Source organism: Lipotes vexillifer, unplaced genomic scaffold (genome assembly GCF_000442215.2).
Source record: "Lipotes vexillifer unplaced genomic scaffold, Lipotes_vexillifer_v1.1 scaffold491, whole genome shotgun sequence".
Classification (NCBI taxonomy): domain Eukaryota; kingdom Metazoa; phylum Chordata; class Mammalia; order Artiodactyla; family Lipotidae; genus Lipotes; species Lipotes vexillifer.
Window position 1 is genome coordinate 1060002 of NW_006770548.1, and position 17633 is coordinate 1077634.

Sequence of the window (17633 nt, forward strand, 5' to 3'; positions counted from 1 at the left end):
AGTATGGAGGTTCCTTAAAAAACTACAAATAGAACTACCATATGACCCAGCAATCCCACTACTGGGCATATACCCTGAGAAAACCATAATTCAAAAAGAGTCATGTACCAAAATGTTCATTGCAGCTCCATTTACAATAGCCCGGAGATGGAAACAACCTAAGTGTCCATCATCGGTTGAATGGATAAAGAAGATGTGGCACATATATACAATGGAATATTACTCAGCCATAAAAAGAAACGAAATTGAGCTATTTGTAATGAGGTGGATGGACTTAGAGTCTTTCATAGAGAGTGAAGTAAGTTAGAAAGAGAGAGACAAATACCGTATGCTAACACACATATATGGAATTTAAGGAAAAAAATGTCATGAAGAACCTAGGGGTAAGACAGGAATAAAGACACAGACCTACTAGAGAATGGACTTGAGGATATAGGGAGGGGGAAGGGTAAGCTGTGACAAAGGGAGAGAGTGGCAAGACATATATACATTACCAAACGTAAAATAGATAGCTAGTGGGAAGCAGCCGCATAGCACAGGGAGATCAGCTCGGTGTTTTGTTATCACCTAGAGGGGTGGGATAGGGAGGGTGGGAGGGAGGGAGACGCAAGAGGGAAGAGATATGGGAACATATGCGTATGTATAACTGATTCACTTTTTTATAAAGCAGAAACTAACACACCATTGTAAAGTAATTATACTCCAATAAAGATGTAAAATTTTAAAAAATCAGGTGTAGTTATATATATTCACAATCAACAATCTGAAGACGAAATTTAAGAAAACAGGTCTTATCTCGCAGAAATGGAAAAGCTGATCCTAAAATTCGTAGGGAATTGCAAGGAGTCCTGAAAACCCAAAACAATCTTGAAAAAGAAGAACAAAATAGTGGTGATGGTTACACGAAATAATGAATGTACTTAATGCTCCTGAACTGTACAGTTTAAAATGGTAACAATGTAAATCTTATATATATTCTACAACAATAAAAAATTCATTATGACATCTATGTGAAGAAATTTTTAAATGCTTACAGCCTTTTCTGTAAAAAATAAATAAGGCAAGAAAAAAATGAGAAGCAGTTCAGGCATGAAATAATATGAACAGTATAATGACATAAACTCCAGCCTACAGTGAAACACTGCTTATGATATGGTCTTGGATAATCTCTAGGCCTCAGTTTCCTCATCTGTGAAATGGAGATAACTATTATCCCTACCTTAAAAGATCAGGAGGATTCAATGCAATAATGCAAATAAATCACTGAACACTGAGACTAATACAGAATAAAGGCTTAATAAATGCTAGCTGTCCTAACTGCAGAACTGTATTTACAGTTACAATTATGTAAAATTTATGCTCTTGATGTGAAGGTCTCCTCCAGCTGATATTTCTTGATCTAGTTGATGGGATACACAGTGTGTACACTTTATAAACAATCAAGCTGCATATTTATGATTTGTACCCCCTTTTGCATAATGTTTTACTTCATAAAAAGTTTACTTAACTGAAAAAGGTGATTGCACAACATTGTGAATGTACTTAATGCCACTGAACTGTACACTTAAAACGGTTAAAGTGGCAAATTTTACACTATGTATGTGTTACCACAATTTTTTAAAAGGAAAGAAAGCTGATTGTGGTGATGGTGTAGAGAATAGATGGGGCAGAGGAGAGATGAGTGGGAGACCTATGGAATGCTCAGGTGCATCCAGTTAAGAATCAATAAAAACCAACTCAAGGCAGGGACAGTAGGGAAGGAGAAGATGGGGGAGCCCAGACATTAAAATAAATGAGAGAAAGAGAGAGAGAGAAGGAGAACGTGACTGGTTCCTGGTTTTCTTGCTGAAGAAATTAGAAGAAACAGCTGTGACAGGTTAACGACATCAGTTTTAGGCTTCATGAGTTTGACAGATGAATGAGAGGTGATGAGCCAACAAGATAAGCATAAATAGGTGCGTGTCTAGTAGACCAAGTTTTGAGCTGTAGTTTTGATTTTGAAAGTTCAGGTTCAAGGCAGTAAAAAAATGCTCAGGAAGAGAATTGCTCACTGAGGGAGAAATGGTAACAAACTAAATTTTGGGGATCATCAACAAACATTTAAAGGGCAGAAAGGAGGCCAAGTGGTGGATGAAGACCAAGGGGAATAAAGACACAGATGCCAAGGAGGGAGGCAGTTTCAAAGGGGGCTGGTTCAACAGTGTCAAAATCCTGCGGAAAGATCCAGATATGTGAACTGCAGGAATATTATTGTTAAGCAAGTCCCCCAAAACTTCCACTAATGCAATTTAGACCAACTCCTACTGTTATGTGATATATACTGTGCAATAAAAAATGCTGGGGAAATATCCTAAGGAATCCACTAAACAACTACAAAACTCAAGTTCAGCAAGGCTGCAAGATACAAGGTCAGTATTTGAAAAATTAACTGTATTTCTATACACTTGCAATGAGCAATCTGAAAATGAAGAAAACAATTCCATTTACAATCACACCAAAAGGAATAAATTACTTAGGAATAAATTTAACAAAGAAGTGCAAAACTTATATTCTGAGAACCACAAAACATTCATAGTTCTTTTTTTTGAATTTTTGAATTTTATTTCATTTATTTTTTTATACAGCAGGTTCTTATTAGTTATCCATTTTATACATATTATTATATATATGTCAATATTCCAATTCATCACACCACCACCACCGCCACCCCTGCCGCTTTCCCCCCTTGGTGTCCATATGTTTGTTCTCTACATCTGTGTCTCAATTTCTGTCCTGCAAACCGGTTCACCTGTACTATTTTTCTAGACTCCACATATATGCGTTAATATACGATATTTGATTTTCTCTTTCTGACTTACTTCACGCTGTATGACAGTCTCTAGATTCATCCACGTCTCTACAAATGACCCAATTTCGTTCCTTTTTATGGCTGAGTAATATTCCATCATATATATGTACCACATCTTCTTTATCCATTCATCTGTCGACGGGCATTCAGGTTGTTTCCATGACCTGGCTATTGTAAATAGTGCTGCAATGAACATTGGGGTGCATGTGTCTTTTTGAATTATGTTTTTTTCTGGGTAGATGCCCAGTAGTGGGATTGCTGGGTCATATGGTAATACTATTTTTAGTTTTTTAAGGAACCTCCATACTGTCCTCCAGAGTGACTGTATCAATTTACATTCCCACCAACAGTGCAAGAGTGTTCCCTTTTCTCCACACCCTCCCCAGCATTTGCTGTTTGTAGATTTTCTGATGATGCCCATTCTAACTGGTGTGAGGTGATACCTCATTGTAGTTTTCATTTGCATTTGTCTAATAATTAGTGATGTTGAGCAGCTTTTCATATGCTTCTTGGCCATCTTTATGTCTTCTTTGGAGAAATGTCTATTTAGGTCTTCTGTCCATTTTTGGATTGGGTGTTGTTGTTTTTTTTAATATTGAGCTGAATGAGCAGTTTTTGGAGATTAATCCTTTGTCCGTTGATTTGTTTGTAAATATTTTCTCCCATTTCGTCTTGTTGGTAGTTCCCTTTGCTGTGCAAAAGCTTTTAAGTTTCATTAGGTCCCATTTGTTTATTTTTGTTTTTATTTCCATTTCTCTAGGAGGTGGGTCAAAAAGGATCTTGCTGTGATTTATGTCATAGAGTGTTCTTCCTATGTTCTCCTCTAAAAGTTTTATAGTGTCCAGTCTTACATGTAGGTTTCTAATCCATTTTGAGTTTATTTTTGTGTATGGTGTTAGGGAGTGTTCTAATTTCATTCTTTTACATGTAGCTGTCCAGTTTGCCCAGCACCACTTATTGAAGAGACTGTCTTTTCTCCATTGTGTATCCTTGCCTCCCTTGTCATAGATTAGTTGACGATAGCTGCGTGGGTTTACCTCTGGGCTTCCTATCCTGTTCCATTGATCTATATTTCTGTTTTTGTGCCAGTACCATACTGTCTTGATTACTGTAGCTTTGTAGTATAGTCTGAAGTCAGGGAGTCTGATTCCTCCAACTCCGCTTTTTTCCCTCAAGACTGCTTTGGCTATTCGGGGTCTTTTGTGTCTCCATACAAATTTTAAGATTTTTTGTTCTAGTTCTGTAAAAAAATGCCATTGGTAATTCAACAGGGATTGCATTGAATCTGTAGATTGCTTTGGGTAGTACAGTCATTTTCACAATATTGATTCTTCCAATCCAAGAACATGGTATATCTCTCCATCTGTTTGTATCATCTTTAATTTCTTTCATCGGTGTCTTACAGTTTTCTGCACACAGGTCTTTTGTCTCCCAAGGTAGGTTTATTCCTAGGTATTTTATTCTTTTTGTTGCAATGGTAAATGGGAGTGTTTCCTTAATTTCTATTTCAGACTTTTCATCATTAGTGCATAGGAATGCAAGAGATTTCTGTGCATTAATTTTGTATCCTGCAACTTTACCAAATGCATTAATTACCTCTATTAGTTTTCTGTTGGCATCTTTATGATTCTCTATGTATAGTATCATGACATCTGCAAACAGTGACAGTTTTACTTCTTCTTTTCCAATTTGTATTCCTTTTATTTCTCTATTTTCTCTCATTGCCATGGCTAGGACTTCCAAAACTATGTTGAATAATAGTGGTGAGGGCTTCCCTGGTGGCGCAGTGGTTGAGAGTCCGCCTGCCGATGCAGGGGACACAGGTTTGTGCCCTGGTCCGGGAAGATCCCACATGCCATGGAACGTCTGGGCCTGTGAGCCATGGCCGCTGAGCCTGCGCGTCCAGAGCCTGTGCTCCGCAACGGGAGAGGCCACAACAGTGAGCAGCCCGCATACCGCAAAACAACAACAAAAAATAGTGGTGAGAGTGGACATCCTTGTCTTGTTCCTGATCTTAGATGAAATGCTTTCAGTTTTTCACCATTGAGAATGATGTTTGTTGTGGGTTTGTCATATATGGCCTTTATTATGTTGAGGTAGGTTCCCTCTATGCCCACTTTCTGGAGAGTTTTTGTCATAAATGGGTGTTGACTTTTGTCAAAAGCATTTTCTGCATCTATTGAGATGATCATATGGTTTTTATTCTTCAATTTGTTAATATGGTGTATCACATTGATTGCCGTATATTGAAGACTCCTTGCATCCCTGGGATAAATCCCACTTGATCATAGTGTATGATCCTTTTAATGTGTTGTTGGATTCTGTTTGCTAGTATTTTGTTGAGGATTTTTGCATCTATATTCATCAGTGATATTGGTCTATAATTTTCTTTTTTTGTAGTATCTTTGTCTGGTTTTGGTATCAGGGTGATGGTGGCCTCATAGAATGAATTTGGCAGTGCTTCTTCCTCTGCAATTTTTTGGAAGACTTTGAGAAGGATGATTGTTAGCTCTTCTCTAAATATTTGATAGAATTCACCTGGGAAGCCATCTGGTCCTGGACTTTTGTTTGGAGATTGTAAGATTTCTAATCACAGTTTCAATTTCATTACTTGTGATTGGCCTGTTCATATTTTCTATTTCTTTCTGGTTCAGTCTTGGAAGGCTACACCTTTCTAAAAATTTCTCCATTTCTTCCAGGTTGTCCATTTTATTGGCATAGAGTTGCTTGTAGTAGTCTCTTACGATGCTTTGTATTTCTGCGGTGTCTGTTTAACTTCTCCTTTTTCATTTATTGTTTTGAGTCCTCTCCCTCTTTTTCTTGATGAGTCTGGCTAATGGTTTATCAATTTTGTTTATCTTCTCAAAGAATCAGCTTTTACTTTTATTGATCTTTGCTATTGTTTTCTTTGTTTCTATTTCATTTATTTCTGCTCTGAGATGTATGATTTCTTTCCTTCTACTAACTTTGGGTTTTATTTGTTCTTCTTTCTCTAGTTCCTTTAGGTGTAAGGTTAGATTGTTTATTTGAGATTTCTTGTTTCTTGAGGTAGGTTTGTATTGCTGTAAACTTCCCTCTTAGAACTGCTTTTGCTGCATCCCATAGGTTGTTTTTTTTTTATTTATTTTTTTTAACATCTCCCATAGGTTTTGGATTGTCGTGTTTTCATTTTCGTTTGTCTCTAGGTATTTTCTTGATTTCCTCTTTGATTTCTTCAATGATCTCTTGGTTATTTAGTTATGAATTGTTTGTGTTTTTTACGTGTTTCTTCCCTGTAATTGATTTCTAATCTCATAGCGCTGTGGTCAGAAAAGATGCTTGATACAATTTCAGTTTTCTTAAATTTACTGAGGCTTGATTTGTGACCCAAGATGTGAGATCTATCCTGGAGAATGTTCTGTGCGCACTTGAGAAGAAAGTGTAATCTGCTGTTTTTGGATGGAATGTCCTATAAATATCAATTAAATCTATCTGGTCTATTGTGTTATTTAAAGCTTGTGTTTCCTTATTAATTTTCTGTTTGGATGATCTTTCCATTGGTGTAAGTGAGGTGTTAAAATCCCCCACTATTATTGTGTTACTGTCGATTTCCTCTTTTAGAGGTGTTAGCAGTTGCCTTATGTATTGAGGTGCTCCTATGTTGGATGCATATACATTTATAATTGTTATTTCTTCTTGGATTGATCCCTTGATCATTATGTAGTGTCCTTCCTTGTCTCTTGTAACATTCTTTATTTTAAAGCCTATTTTATCTGATATGAGTATTGTTACTCCAGCTTTCTTTTGATTTCCATTTTCATGGAATATCTTTTTCCAGCCCCTCACTTTCAGTCTGTATGTGTCCCTAGGTCTGAAGTGGGTCTCTTGTAGACAGCATATATATGGGTCTTGTTTTTGTATCCATTCAGCGAGCCTGTGTCTTTTGGTTGGAGCATTTAATCCATTCAAGTTTAAGGTAAGTATCAATATGTATGTTCCTATTACCAGTTTCTTAATCGTTTTGGGTTTGTTTTTGTAGGTCCTTTTCTCCTCTTGTGTTTCTCACTTAGAGAAGTTCCTTTAGCATTTGCTGTAGAGCTGGTTTGATGGTGCTGAATTCTCTTAGCTTTTGCTTGTCTGTAAAGCTTTTGATTTCTCCATCGAATCTGAATGAGATCCTTGCCGGGGAGAGTAATCTTGGTTGTAGGTTCTTCCCTTTCATCACTTTACATACATCATGCCACTGCCTTCTGGCTTGTAGAGTTTCTGCTGAGAAATCAGCTGTTTACCTTATGGGAGTTCCCTTGTATGTTGTCATTTTTCCCTTGCTGCTTTCAATAATTTTTCTTTGTCTTTAATTTTTGCCAATTTGATTACTATGTGTCTCGGCATGTTTCTCCTTGGGTTTATCCAGTATGGGACTCTCTGTGCTTCCTGGACTTGGGTGGCTATTTCCTTTCCCATGTTAGGGAAGTTTTCGACTATAATCTCTTCAAATATTTTCTCAGGTCTTTTCTCTCTCTCCTCCTTCTGGGACCCCTATTGTGAATGTTGTTGCATTTAATGTTGTCTCAGAGGTCTCTCAGGCTCTCTTCATTTCTTTTCATTCTTTTTTCTATTCTGTTCTGCAGCAGTGAATTCCACCATTCTGTCTTCCAGGTCACTTATCTGTTCTTCTGCCTCAGTTATTCTGCTATTGATTCCTTCTAGTGTATTTTTCATTTCAGTTATTGTATTGTTCCTCTCTGTTTGTTTGTTCTTTAATTCTTCTAGGTCTTTGTTAAACATTTCTTGCATCTTCTTGATCTTTGCCTCCATTCTTTTTTTTTTTTGCCGTATGTGGGCCTCTCACTGTTGTGGCCTCTCCCATTGTGGAGCACAGGCTCCGGACGAGCAGGCTCAACGGCCATGGCTCACGGGCCCAGCCGCTCCACGGCATGTGGGATCCTCCCAGACCGGGGCACGAACCCGTATCCCCTGCATCGGCAGGCGGACTCTCAACCACTGCGCCACCAGGGAAGCCCTGCCTCCATTCTTTTTCCGAGGTCCTGGATCATCTTCACTATCATTATTCTGAATTATTTTTCTGGAAGGTTGCCAATCTCCACTTCATTTAGTTGTTTTTCTGGGGTTTTATCTTGTTCCTTCATCTGGTACATAGCCCTCTGCCTTTTCATCTTGTCTATCTTTCTGTGAATGTGGTTTTTGTTGCACAGGCTGCAGGACTGTTCTTCTTTCTTCTGCTGTCTGCCCTCTAGTGGATGAGGCTATCTAAGAGGCTTGTGCAAGTTTCCTGATGGGAGGGACTGGTGGTGGGTAGAGCTGGCTGTTGCTCTGGTGTGCAGACCTCAGTAAAACTTTAATCCGCTTGTCTGCTGATGGGTGGGGCTGGGTTCCCTCATTGTTGGTGGTTTGGCCTGAGGCGACCCAATACTAGAGCCTACCTGGGCTCTTTGGTGGGGCTAATGGCAGACTCTGGGAGGGCTCATGCCAAGGAGTACTTCCCAGAACTTCTTCTGCCAGTGTCCTTGTCTTCATGGTGAGACACAGACCCCCGACCCCCGCCTCTGCAGGAGACCCTCCAACACTAGCAGGTAGGTCTGGTTCAGTCTCCTATGGGGTCACTGCTCCTTCTCCTGGGTCTCAATGCGCACACTACTTTGTGTGTGTCCTCCAGAGTTGAGTCTCTGTTTCCCCCAGTCCTGTCGAAGTCCTGCAATCAAATCCCACTAGCCTTCAAAGTCTGATTCTCTAGGAATTCCTCCTCCCTTTGCCGGACCCCCAGGTTGGTAAGCCTTACGTGGGGCTCAGAACCTTCACTCCAGTGGGTGGACTTCTGTGGTATAAGTGTTCTCCCATTTGTGACTCAGCTACCCAGCAGTTATGGATTTGATTTTATTGTGATTGTACTCCTCCTATGGTCTCATTGTGGCTTCTCCTCTGTCTTTGGATGTGGGGTATCTTTTTTGGTGAATTCCAGTGTCTTCCTGTTGATGAGTGTTGAGCAGTTAGTTGTGGCTCTGGTGCTCTCGCAAGAGGGAGTGAGAGCACGTCCTTCTACTCCCCCACAGTGAACCAATCAAACATTTGTAGTTCTTTAATTTAGAAATTAAAGAAGATCTAAATAAATAGGAAGACATCCCATACTCATAGATCTTAAGACTTAACGTTGTAAAAAGGCAATACTCTCCAAATTAATCTACAAATTCAATGCAATATCTGTCAAAATCCCAGATGGCCTCTTTGCAGAAATTGACAAACTAATCCTAAAATTCATATGGAACTGCAAATAGCCAAAACAACTTTGAAAAAGAACAAAGTTGGAGAATTCACATTTACTGATTCCAAAACGACCACAAATCTACAGTAATCAAACAGTGTAGTAGTGGTATACAGACAGATATATAGATCAATGGAATAGAACCGCGAGTTCAAAACAGGCTCTCACATTTACAGTCAATTGATTTTCAACAAGAGTACCAAGACAATTAAATGGGGAAAGAACAGTCTTTTTATTTTAATTTTTTGTTTTTTTTGGCTGTATTGGGTCTTTGTTGCTGCGTGCGGGCTTTCTCTAGTTGCAGTGAGCGGGGGCTACTCTTTGTTGCAGTGCACAGGCTTCTCATGGTGGTGGCTTCTCTTGTTGCCGGGTACAGGCTCTAGGCGTGCGGGCTTCAGTAGTTGCAGCACGCGGGCCCTAGAGCACAGGGACTTCGGTAGTTGCGGCACATGGGCTCTAGAGTGCACAGGCTTCAGCAATCGAGGCACACAGGCTCCATAGTTGTGGCTCACGGGCTTAGAGCGCAGGCTCACTAGCTATGGCGCACAGGCTTAGCTGCTCCAAGGCATGTGGGATCTTCCAGGACCAGGGATCAAACCCGTTTCCCCTGCACTAGCAGGCAGATTCTTAACCACTGCGCCACCAGGGAAGTCCACCAAGAATAGTCTTTTTAATAAGTGGTGCTGGAACAACTGGATATCCACATATAAAAGAATGAAGTGGAACTTCCCTGGTGGTCCAGTGGTAAAGAACCCTCCTTCCAATGCAGGGGACAGGGGTTTGATCCCTGGTCAGGGAACTAAAATCCCACATTCCACAGGGCAACTACTGAGCTCACACACCTCAACTAGAGAGCCCCTGTGCAGCAAACTACAGAGCCCACGCACTCTGGAGCCCCCGCACAACTACAGAGCCCACACGCTCTGGAGCCCGCACACAACTGGAGAGAGAAAACCCGCGTGCCACAACTAGAGAGCCCGCACGCTGCAAGTACTGAGCCCACGTGCTCTAGAGCCTGCGCACCACGACTAAAGAGAAGCCCGCACACTGCAATGATAGATCCTGCATGCTGCAACAAAGATCCCGTGTGCCACAACTAAGACCCAACACAGCCAAATAAATAAATTTATATTAAAAAAAAAGTAAAACAACCCACTAAATGACAGAAAATATTTTAAAGTCATATATCTGTTAAAGGATTTGTTTAGAATATACAGAGAACACTTACAACTTAATAATAAAAACACAAATAAACCAAAGGCTCGGAATAGACATTTCTTCAAAGAAGATACACAAATGACCGACAAACACATGGAAAGATGCTCAACATCATTACGGAACTGCAAAGCAAAACTACAGTGAGGTACTATAATACTTCCTACCCACTAGACTGGCTATAATAATAAAGATAATGAGTGTTGACAAGGATGGGGAGGAATTAGAACCCTCAAGTTTTCTTTATTTTTTTCATAATAGTCATCCTCATGGGTGTGAAGTGGTATCTCACTGTGTGCCATGTATTTTTAAGTTATTATCTGTAAATAGAAGTTCACCTTGTGTTGATTTCTATAATATACTTAGCACAGTCACTGAAGAGATATAAACAAACAAAAAATTTAAATACCAATAAAATAAAGCACAGGGCTACAAAGATTTAAGTCAATTCAACTGTGAAAAAGATATTAAAGAGGACAAAGAATGAAGACATAACATAAAACTTGTAAACTCTGTTTTACTCATCTGGCACTAATAGCTAAAATACTAATGTTTTGTGTAAATAAAAATTGTTGCAAAGCAAGTTACAGCTTTGTAATTTACTGTTATGACAGTGAAATTGTTGAGATTGTTGTGAGATTGTTGTCACGAACCCTATTTTAAAGATAAGTAAATTTGAAATCAAACAGGTTCCGCAGCTTGTCTTAGATCACAAAGCAATTCTGTGACAGAGATTTGGAAAATAATTTCTGATTTCCAGGTTTAAGGTGAAAAACTCTAATGTGCATTAAGTCAAGGGAAACATGATAGAGAAATCTCCACTCTTAGCATGAATAAACTTAGGGAAGTTATCCAGAACACTGAAGCTTACAACGTCCAACAGCGATGACCAATAATTAACTCTCTGCCAGCCTAACTTGAATGTGGATTCAACTCAGAACTAGGTTGTCAGGTTTTTTTCAGTATGATCCAATAACACTAACACTCTAACTTTGCCTCTCAAATGTTTTCATTGTTTTGTTAAATTTTGGCTGTTCAAAAGTAGGGTAATTCTATTAAATTGACAAAGCCTATGTTGAAGCAATCACGGAAAATGGAAATGCTTTTTGACTATCTTGCTTAACTCAGATGTACAAGTGTACTTGCCTTCTTTCCTGCACCCCATATGCGAAAAAAAAATTATTGTTTACCCTCACCGAATTTGATCCAATCATTTTAGCAAAATTAAAAAAAAAAAAAAATATATATATATATATATATATACACACACACACACATACCCAGGGTCAACATTAAGAAATGCATACTCAAGTATTCAAGGGTGAAATACTGGGATATGCTTTAAAATTCTTCAGCAAAGGAGAAAAAAAAAGGTACAAATGAAACATTTGTGACAGGTATTCCAACTCTGTAATGTGGGTATTGGCATATAGAAGGTTCATTTCACCTTTCCTATTTTTGTCTATGCTTAAAGTTTTTCACAATAACTTTTCACAAAATGAATTCTTTCCAAAGTTACCGTCCTGGTTAGGAAATACGAATCAGTGGATGTGAATGTTCTCTTCGGAACGAAACTGCGTGAAGGGTCTCCAGCCGAGGCTAGGCGGCCGTGGGCTCCACGCCCCTCGGGCCCCGCGCCAGCACGCGGTCGAAAGCGCGCATGTTTCCCTCGAGCTGAACCTCACAACTCGCTCTATAGCTCGCAGGACCGCCGAGCTCAATTTGGAAGTGGCCCACGCCGCGCTCACGCCGGCGGCTGGGGGAATCCGGACAAACTCCGCTCGAGGGCTCCAAGGTCCCACGGCCCAGTGTTGCGGGCCTGGCCCCCAGCAGCCCCTCCTGGGTCTCTAGAGACCCTCGGCACCGCTCCCTCCGTGCCCCCCACCGCGAACCTCGGCCCAGCCCTCCGCCTACCATCCAAGTCCTCTTCGTCCTCCGACTCGCTGTCCGCGATCGCATCGGCGACAAGGCCAGGGCCGGGCTCTAGACCCTGGGAGCCGGAAGGAGGGGCGGCGGGCGGGGTGGAGGCTCTGGAGCGGGCCTCGCGCAGGCGGGTGAAGTAGTCCACCGCGAAGTCTACGAGGTCGGGCGGCTGCTGCCGCAACACCTCCACGGTGTAGCCCTGCAGCAGCTCTGTGAGCCCGGGCGGGATCTGGATGTGGCTCATGCCGGCGGCGGCAGGCGGGACCCAGGCGCCGGCGGCCACCGCCTGGACGCTCCCTCACGCCGGCCTCTCGCCCCGCGCCCGCGAGGTCCCCTCACGCGCGACCCGGGTCGGGTCTTCCTCGCGCCACGCCGCCCTTTGTCCGGGTGTGCGTTTCAGGGCCGCACCACCCTACACTGCTCCGGCTGGCCTGGTGCCGCCACCGCTGTCACTAGGCAGCCGCCGCCGCCTCGGGCACAGACAAGCGGGAGAGCTGGATGGGCTGGGCGGGAGCCCGGGTTGTGACGCACGCGGCCGCGGGCGTGCGCGCTCCCGCCGAGCGCCGGCCCTCAGTGCGCGTGCGCCAGTGGGCCGGCTGCCAGCCAGGCCGCCCGGGCAGTCTCTCCAGTCCAGGGGCAGGAAATGAGTGGTCTACCCGCTAAGCGGCGTCGTTACTGCCTCTCACCTTTCATTTCTAATTTCAATACACTCTAAGATCCAACCGTTTGTCAGCCCTTACTAGGCTCCAGGGACACAGCTGAGAGCCAGATGCAAGCATGCACATTACCACCCCGGTGTGGTTCCGGCTATGGTGGAAAACAAGAGGGCCCACTTTAGCGGGGGACATTCAAGCTGACTCCGAGGCCTGGGCAGGATCTAACCACAGGAAGATCTGGAGGAGAGCCATGTGGGCATAGAGGACAGCAAGAGCAAAGGCATGGTAAAGTCAGAACCACCCTGACCGCTGGGAGGCATAGTGGCATGACCATAGGACCCTCAGAAGTCCGGCAGGAGGTCGTTGAGATGTCAAAGGAGGAAGCCCTTGTAGGTAGTAGGAGTTTCAGTGATATAGTAATTTGGGAGCCAAAGGCAGATAAATAAGCCTGGAAGAACTCAGTAGGCCAAACATGTTCCTTGAGAAAAGGGAATAAACGCCCAGGGCAGGAATGACCACTGTGCCTGTTTCTCCTCTGGAGCATTCCCACCAGGATTCCCAGGACTAGGTCTGCACACCCCTACTCTCCCCATACTCCACCCTGGGCCCTGGGCCAGCATTGCTTGATGGTGTTGAGCAGACCACAAGGCACTGTTATCCTTTGCCCCTGGCAAGAGGGCATAGGCAAACTGGAGAGGCCATGCTATTTCCCAAGCTGCCCCTTCACCCACACCAGATTGGAAGGGAATAGAAAAAGGTGGAAACCTTCCTGGTATGTCCATACCACAGCCTAGGTACTGACCAAAGGCCCAGTAGGCATAGGACAAAGTCCTCCATGTCTTTGCTGGGTCCAGCCAGAAAGTGACTAGAGGTAGCCTTGGGAACCTGTAAGGCATTTGGGATGGTTAAGCTCCACCTGGTAATTACCCAGTATTAATTAAAATCCCCACTTGGACCTCTCATATTGACTTGGCACACAACCAGGAGTTCAGTGCTTCTGGGAACTGAGCTTCTAGAAAGAGGAATACCCAATCCCCACTGATGCAGAAGCCACCCAAGCTCTAGGCCAGGTAAGCCTGTGATTCTAAACAGCAGTGTCTCCCTGAACAATTTTCTTGACTCCTGGGAGGAGTCCTGGACCATCAACTCTGTTAGGGAAGGGGTAGTGTCCAACTTGTTCCCTGCTGGGTCCTTACTGCACAGTCTTGGAGAAGATTTACTGAATGAATGAATGAATGATAACTTTCCACACAGCAAGAGGAGCCAGTGAAACTGCTCTCCTGACCTCAGGCTCAGAACTAGGATCCTTTGCTTCAAAGCTATGCTTCTGATCTCAGAATATGAAGACTTCACTAAGTACAAGCAATGAGGAGCTGGAGGGACAGAGTACCTCAACTCTTCTCTGCTCGTGGGTAGACTGACCCTTCCAAGTTTTCCAGGAGTCAGCCCATACCCAGGAAACCTGGATGGGACTCCCACTGCACTGCCACACCTGGGGATCTGACCCACTTCAAGCAGTCCTACCACTAACCCTTTGGAAAGGCAAATTCGCAACTCCACTCTCTAGTTTGCCCATTTGTCAGGCTTTACATGTTTGACAGGGGGACGGGCACCTGTACAGCTAGAACTCTAACTTCAGTTGCAAAATAGGGTAGGAGGAGGCTACTCCAGGACTGACAACAGATCTGGCTGCAGGCAGGTTCTCCCCGTCACTCCAAGGAACCCCTGACAGCCTCTGCCAGAAGGTTGCTCCTCCTGACTTGTTCTCAGATACCCCACAGCTTGGCCATCCATCCATCTAGCAAATATAGCATTCAAAGTCATCCTTAGGCCTGGAGGAAATGAGGGCCATTGAAATCAGGAACCCCATAGCTGCTCCTTACCTGTCTCCACAGACCAGACTCAAAGTAAGGATGGAGAACCAGCCTCCAGGTCCAACTTGACTCCCCTCCCCTTGCACCTGGTCCCCAGAGCAGGGATCTATCTGTGCCCCTTCTGGGAAACCCTTCAATAGCAAGGGGAGTCCCAAGGGCCTTCATGAATGCCCAGTTGAGCTGGCAAAAGAATACGGCCCTGGAACAAGAGAGAATACGAGGGGCCTGAGCCCCCATCTTCTACCCTTACCCTTCTAGGACCACCTTCATTCAAGCCTGTTCAGCTGTACCACTGGGGGTTACCATGGCAACCAAACCCACAGGCAGCCAGTAACTGGGAAACAGCTGCCAACAGCAAGTAAAGGTGGGCAGAAAAGGTCAAGAGCAGAAACCCTCAAAAACAAGAGAAATACAGCGTCCATGGTAGAGAAAAGGAGGCCCTAGAGCCCTGACAGGCACTCAGCCTACCCCAGTCCTACTCACTACCCAGCATGTAGTCATCATCTTGCACAGACTGCCACACCACCAACCTCAGGCAGACATGGACACGATGGGGCCAGTTCTCAGAAGTGTTCACAACTATGCTGAGTAACACAGGTGGGGCACATGTCTAGTCCAACAGCAGTAAGTCTGGTGAAAATGAACGTGGGTAGGGTACCAACTGCTATTTCCAATGAAACAGTTGTTTCATGTACTCTTTTTTATTTTTTTTAAGATTCTTTTCCCATATAGGCCATTACAGAGTATTGAGTAGAGTTCCCTGTGCTATACAGCAGGTTCTTATTAGTTATCTATTTTATATATAGTAGTGTGTATATGTCAGTTCCAATCTCCCAATTTATTCCTCCCCCTCCCCGTTTCATGTACTCTTGACAGGTTTATTATTATTATTATTTTTTTTTTTTCTTGCGTTATGCGGGCCTCTCACTGTTGTGGCCTCCCCCATTTGCGGAGCACAGGCTCCGGACGCGCAGGCTCAGCGGCCATGGCTCACGGGCCCAGCCGCTCCGCGGCAGACAGGTTTATTATTTAAAAGGTTTTTTTCCCTCTCCTTCCAGGAAGAAGGTAGATGCCCATACTCCCCCAGACTTCTCTGGAAGACAGCCTGCTCTTGGCTCAGGCCCCCTGGTTTACACACTTTCTGTCCTCTGATGCCCTCTACCTACGTGGAGGACTCAGCCCCAGCAGGAACACCTCCCTCTTCTCTGCCCAAAGGGGCTGCTTCTCTATGCCCCTCCAGTCCCCCACCCATCTCCTGGGACTTATTGGTCATCTGACCACCTCTACATGCCAGCTCCCTGGTCCAATCCTACCAGGATGTTTATTATGTAACACCATCAGTTTCTATTTTGCCTTAGAAGTGTCCATTAGCCTCTAGTGGACAGGGGGGAGTGGGGAAGTGGGCTATATTTCCTTTGCCCTAACCCAAGCCGTATTTCAGCCTTCATAATGCCGCCCCCATGAGGCCACTGCCTTTGGTCCAGTTATTTTAACAAGCGTCCATGCTCAAGGGAGCAGTTAATTCCTGGGCTGCCTATTTCTGCACCTAAGAGCCAGCCCTTCCCTGGGACACCGTCCTAAGAAAGTGTCAGTCTCTGCAGTGTACCTAGGGTCTGCCTCTAGACATCTCAGGGCAAGGACAGAACCTGGGAAGCAAGGGAGAGCCTGGCTGGAGAGCTACAGGCCTGCGTGCTGACTACAGCAAAGAAAGCAGAAAAAGGAGCACTCAGCGAGCACTTGGCCCTGGGGCCTTCCCAGTGCCTGTTGGGACTCTGTGTGCCACCCCTAGCCTGACTCACAGGCCAGCTGCCTGGGCTTTGACCCTACAGTACAGACAGGCCTCTTGGAGTTTAGGTCAAGCAGTCTGAGGACAGCCTTTGATAGCATCACAAGCCTTTCTTCAGGCCTGTGGACACCCGGACACCACTCTACTGTCCACACTCTGTTATCAATTTGCCAATGATCTTGGTAGATCAGTTTACCCTATCTGAGCTTTGGCTTCCACATCTGAAAATGGGGGTATAAATCCCTACCCATTAAACACTGAGTTACATGGGGTAAAGAGATGAGAATGAGTCCATGAAGCGGCTGGAAAACGAATAAGGGGTTCTAGCCTCAAAAGAATTGTGGTGAAAGAACTGTGGGTAGAGATACTATGACCTTACAGCAGAAATGGTGCTACTATTGCTTCTAATAGGCTGAGGTTAAAACAACCTGCCCTCTGTCCTTTACCTTTGACGCGATTATACTCTTCTTTGTGCCTGGATGAGGCTGTTATCACTGGCTGGTTGTTGTAACAATCACTGGCTTCTACTTAAGGCTGTCTGTGACAGTCCGAGAAATTGCCTGGGAGGGCCTCAATCTCTCCCCTACCCATACCCCCAGTCAGGGAGAGAAGAGATATATCAGGAACAGGTGGCATTTCAAAGTGCATCATAAACAGAAAGTGCCAGCCAGGAGGGAGTTACTTACCATCTGCTCTGCTCCCTTCACAAATATGCCTCCAGGCACTTCCTTATTTGACTTAACATCTATTGAATACCCAAAGGAGTAGAAGAATCTACCACCACTAATATCAAGGAATCAAAATATTCCATTTTAAAATGGAAGCTGTTTCAAAGGGTAAATTATCCAGAAGCAGAGGCTGTAAAAGTGATCCTGGGCTTCCCTGGTGGCGCAGTGGTTGTGCGTCCACCTGCCGATGCAGGGGACACGGGTTCGTGCCCCGGTCTGGGAGGATCCCACATGCCGCGGAGCGGCGGGGCCCGTGAGCCATGGCCGCTGAGCCTGTGCGTCCAGAGCCTGTGCTCCGCAACGGGAGAGGCCACGGCAGTGGGAGGCCCACATATCGCAAAAAA

General features: G+C 44.1%; 1 protein-coding gene across 2 annotated transcripts in view; it reads right to left on the reverse strand.

The window, feature by feature from the left end:
• PRKAR2A (protein kinase cAMP-dependent type II regulatory subunit alpha) overlaps positions 1–12772 on the reverse strand; it is a 92841-nt gene extending 80069 nt beyond the window's left edge. Inside the window, exon 1 of one of the 2 annotated variants that reach the window (XM_007446168.1) lies at positions 12237–12772. In XM_007446168.1, coding sequence (XP_007446230.1) covers positions 12237–12489 — 253 coding nt within the window. In that variant the 5' untranslated portion in view covers positions 12490–12772. The remainder of the gene's footprint in view (positions 1–12236) is intronic. The other variant, XM_007446169.1, reaches the window with a different exon arrangement.
• Between the last annotated feature and the right edge of the window lie 4861 nt (positions 12773–17633).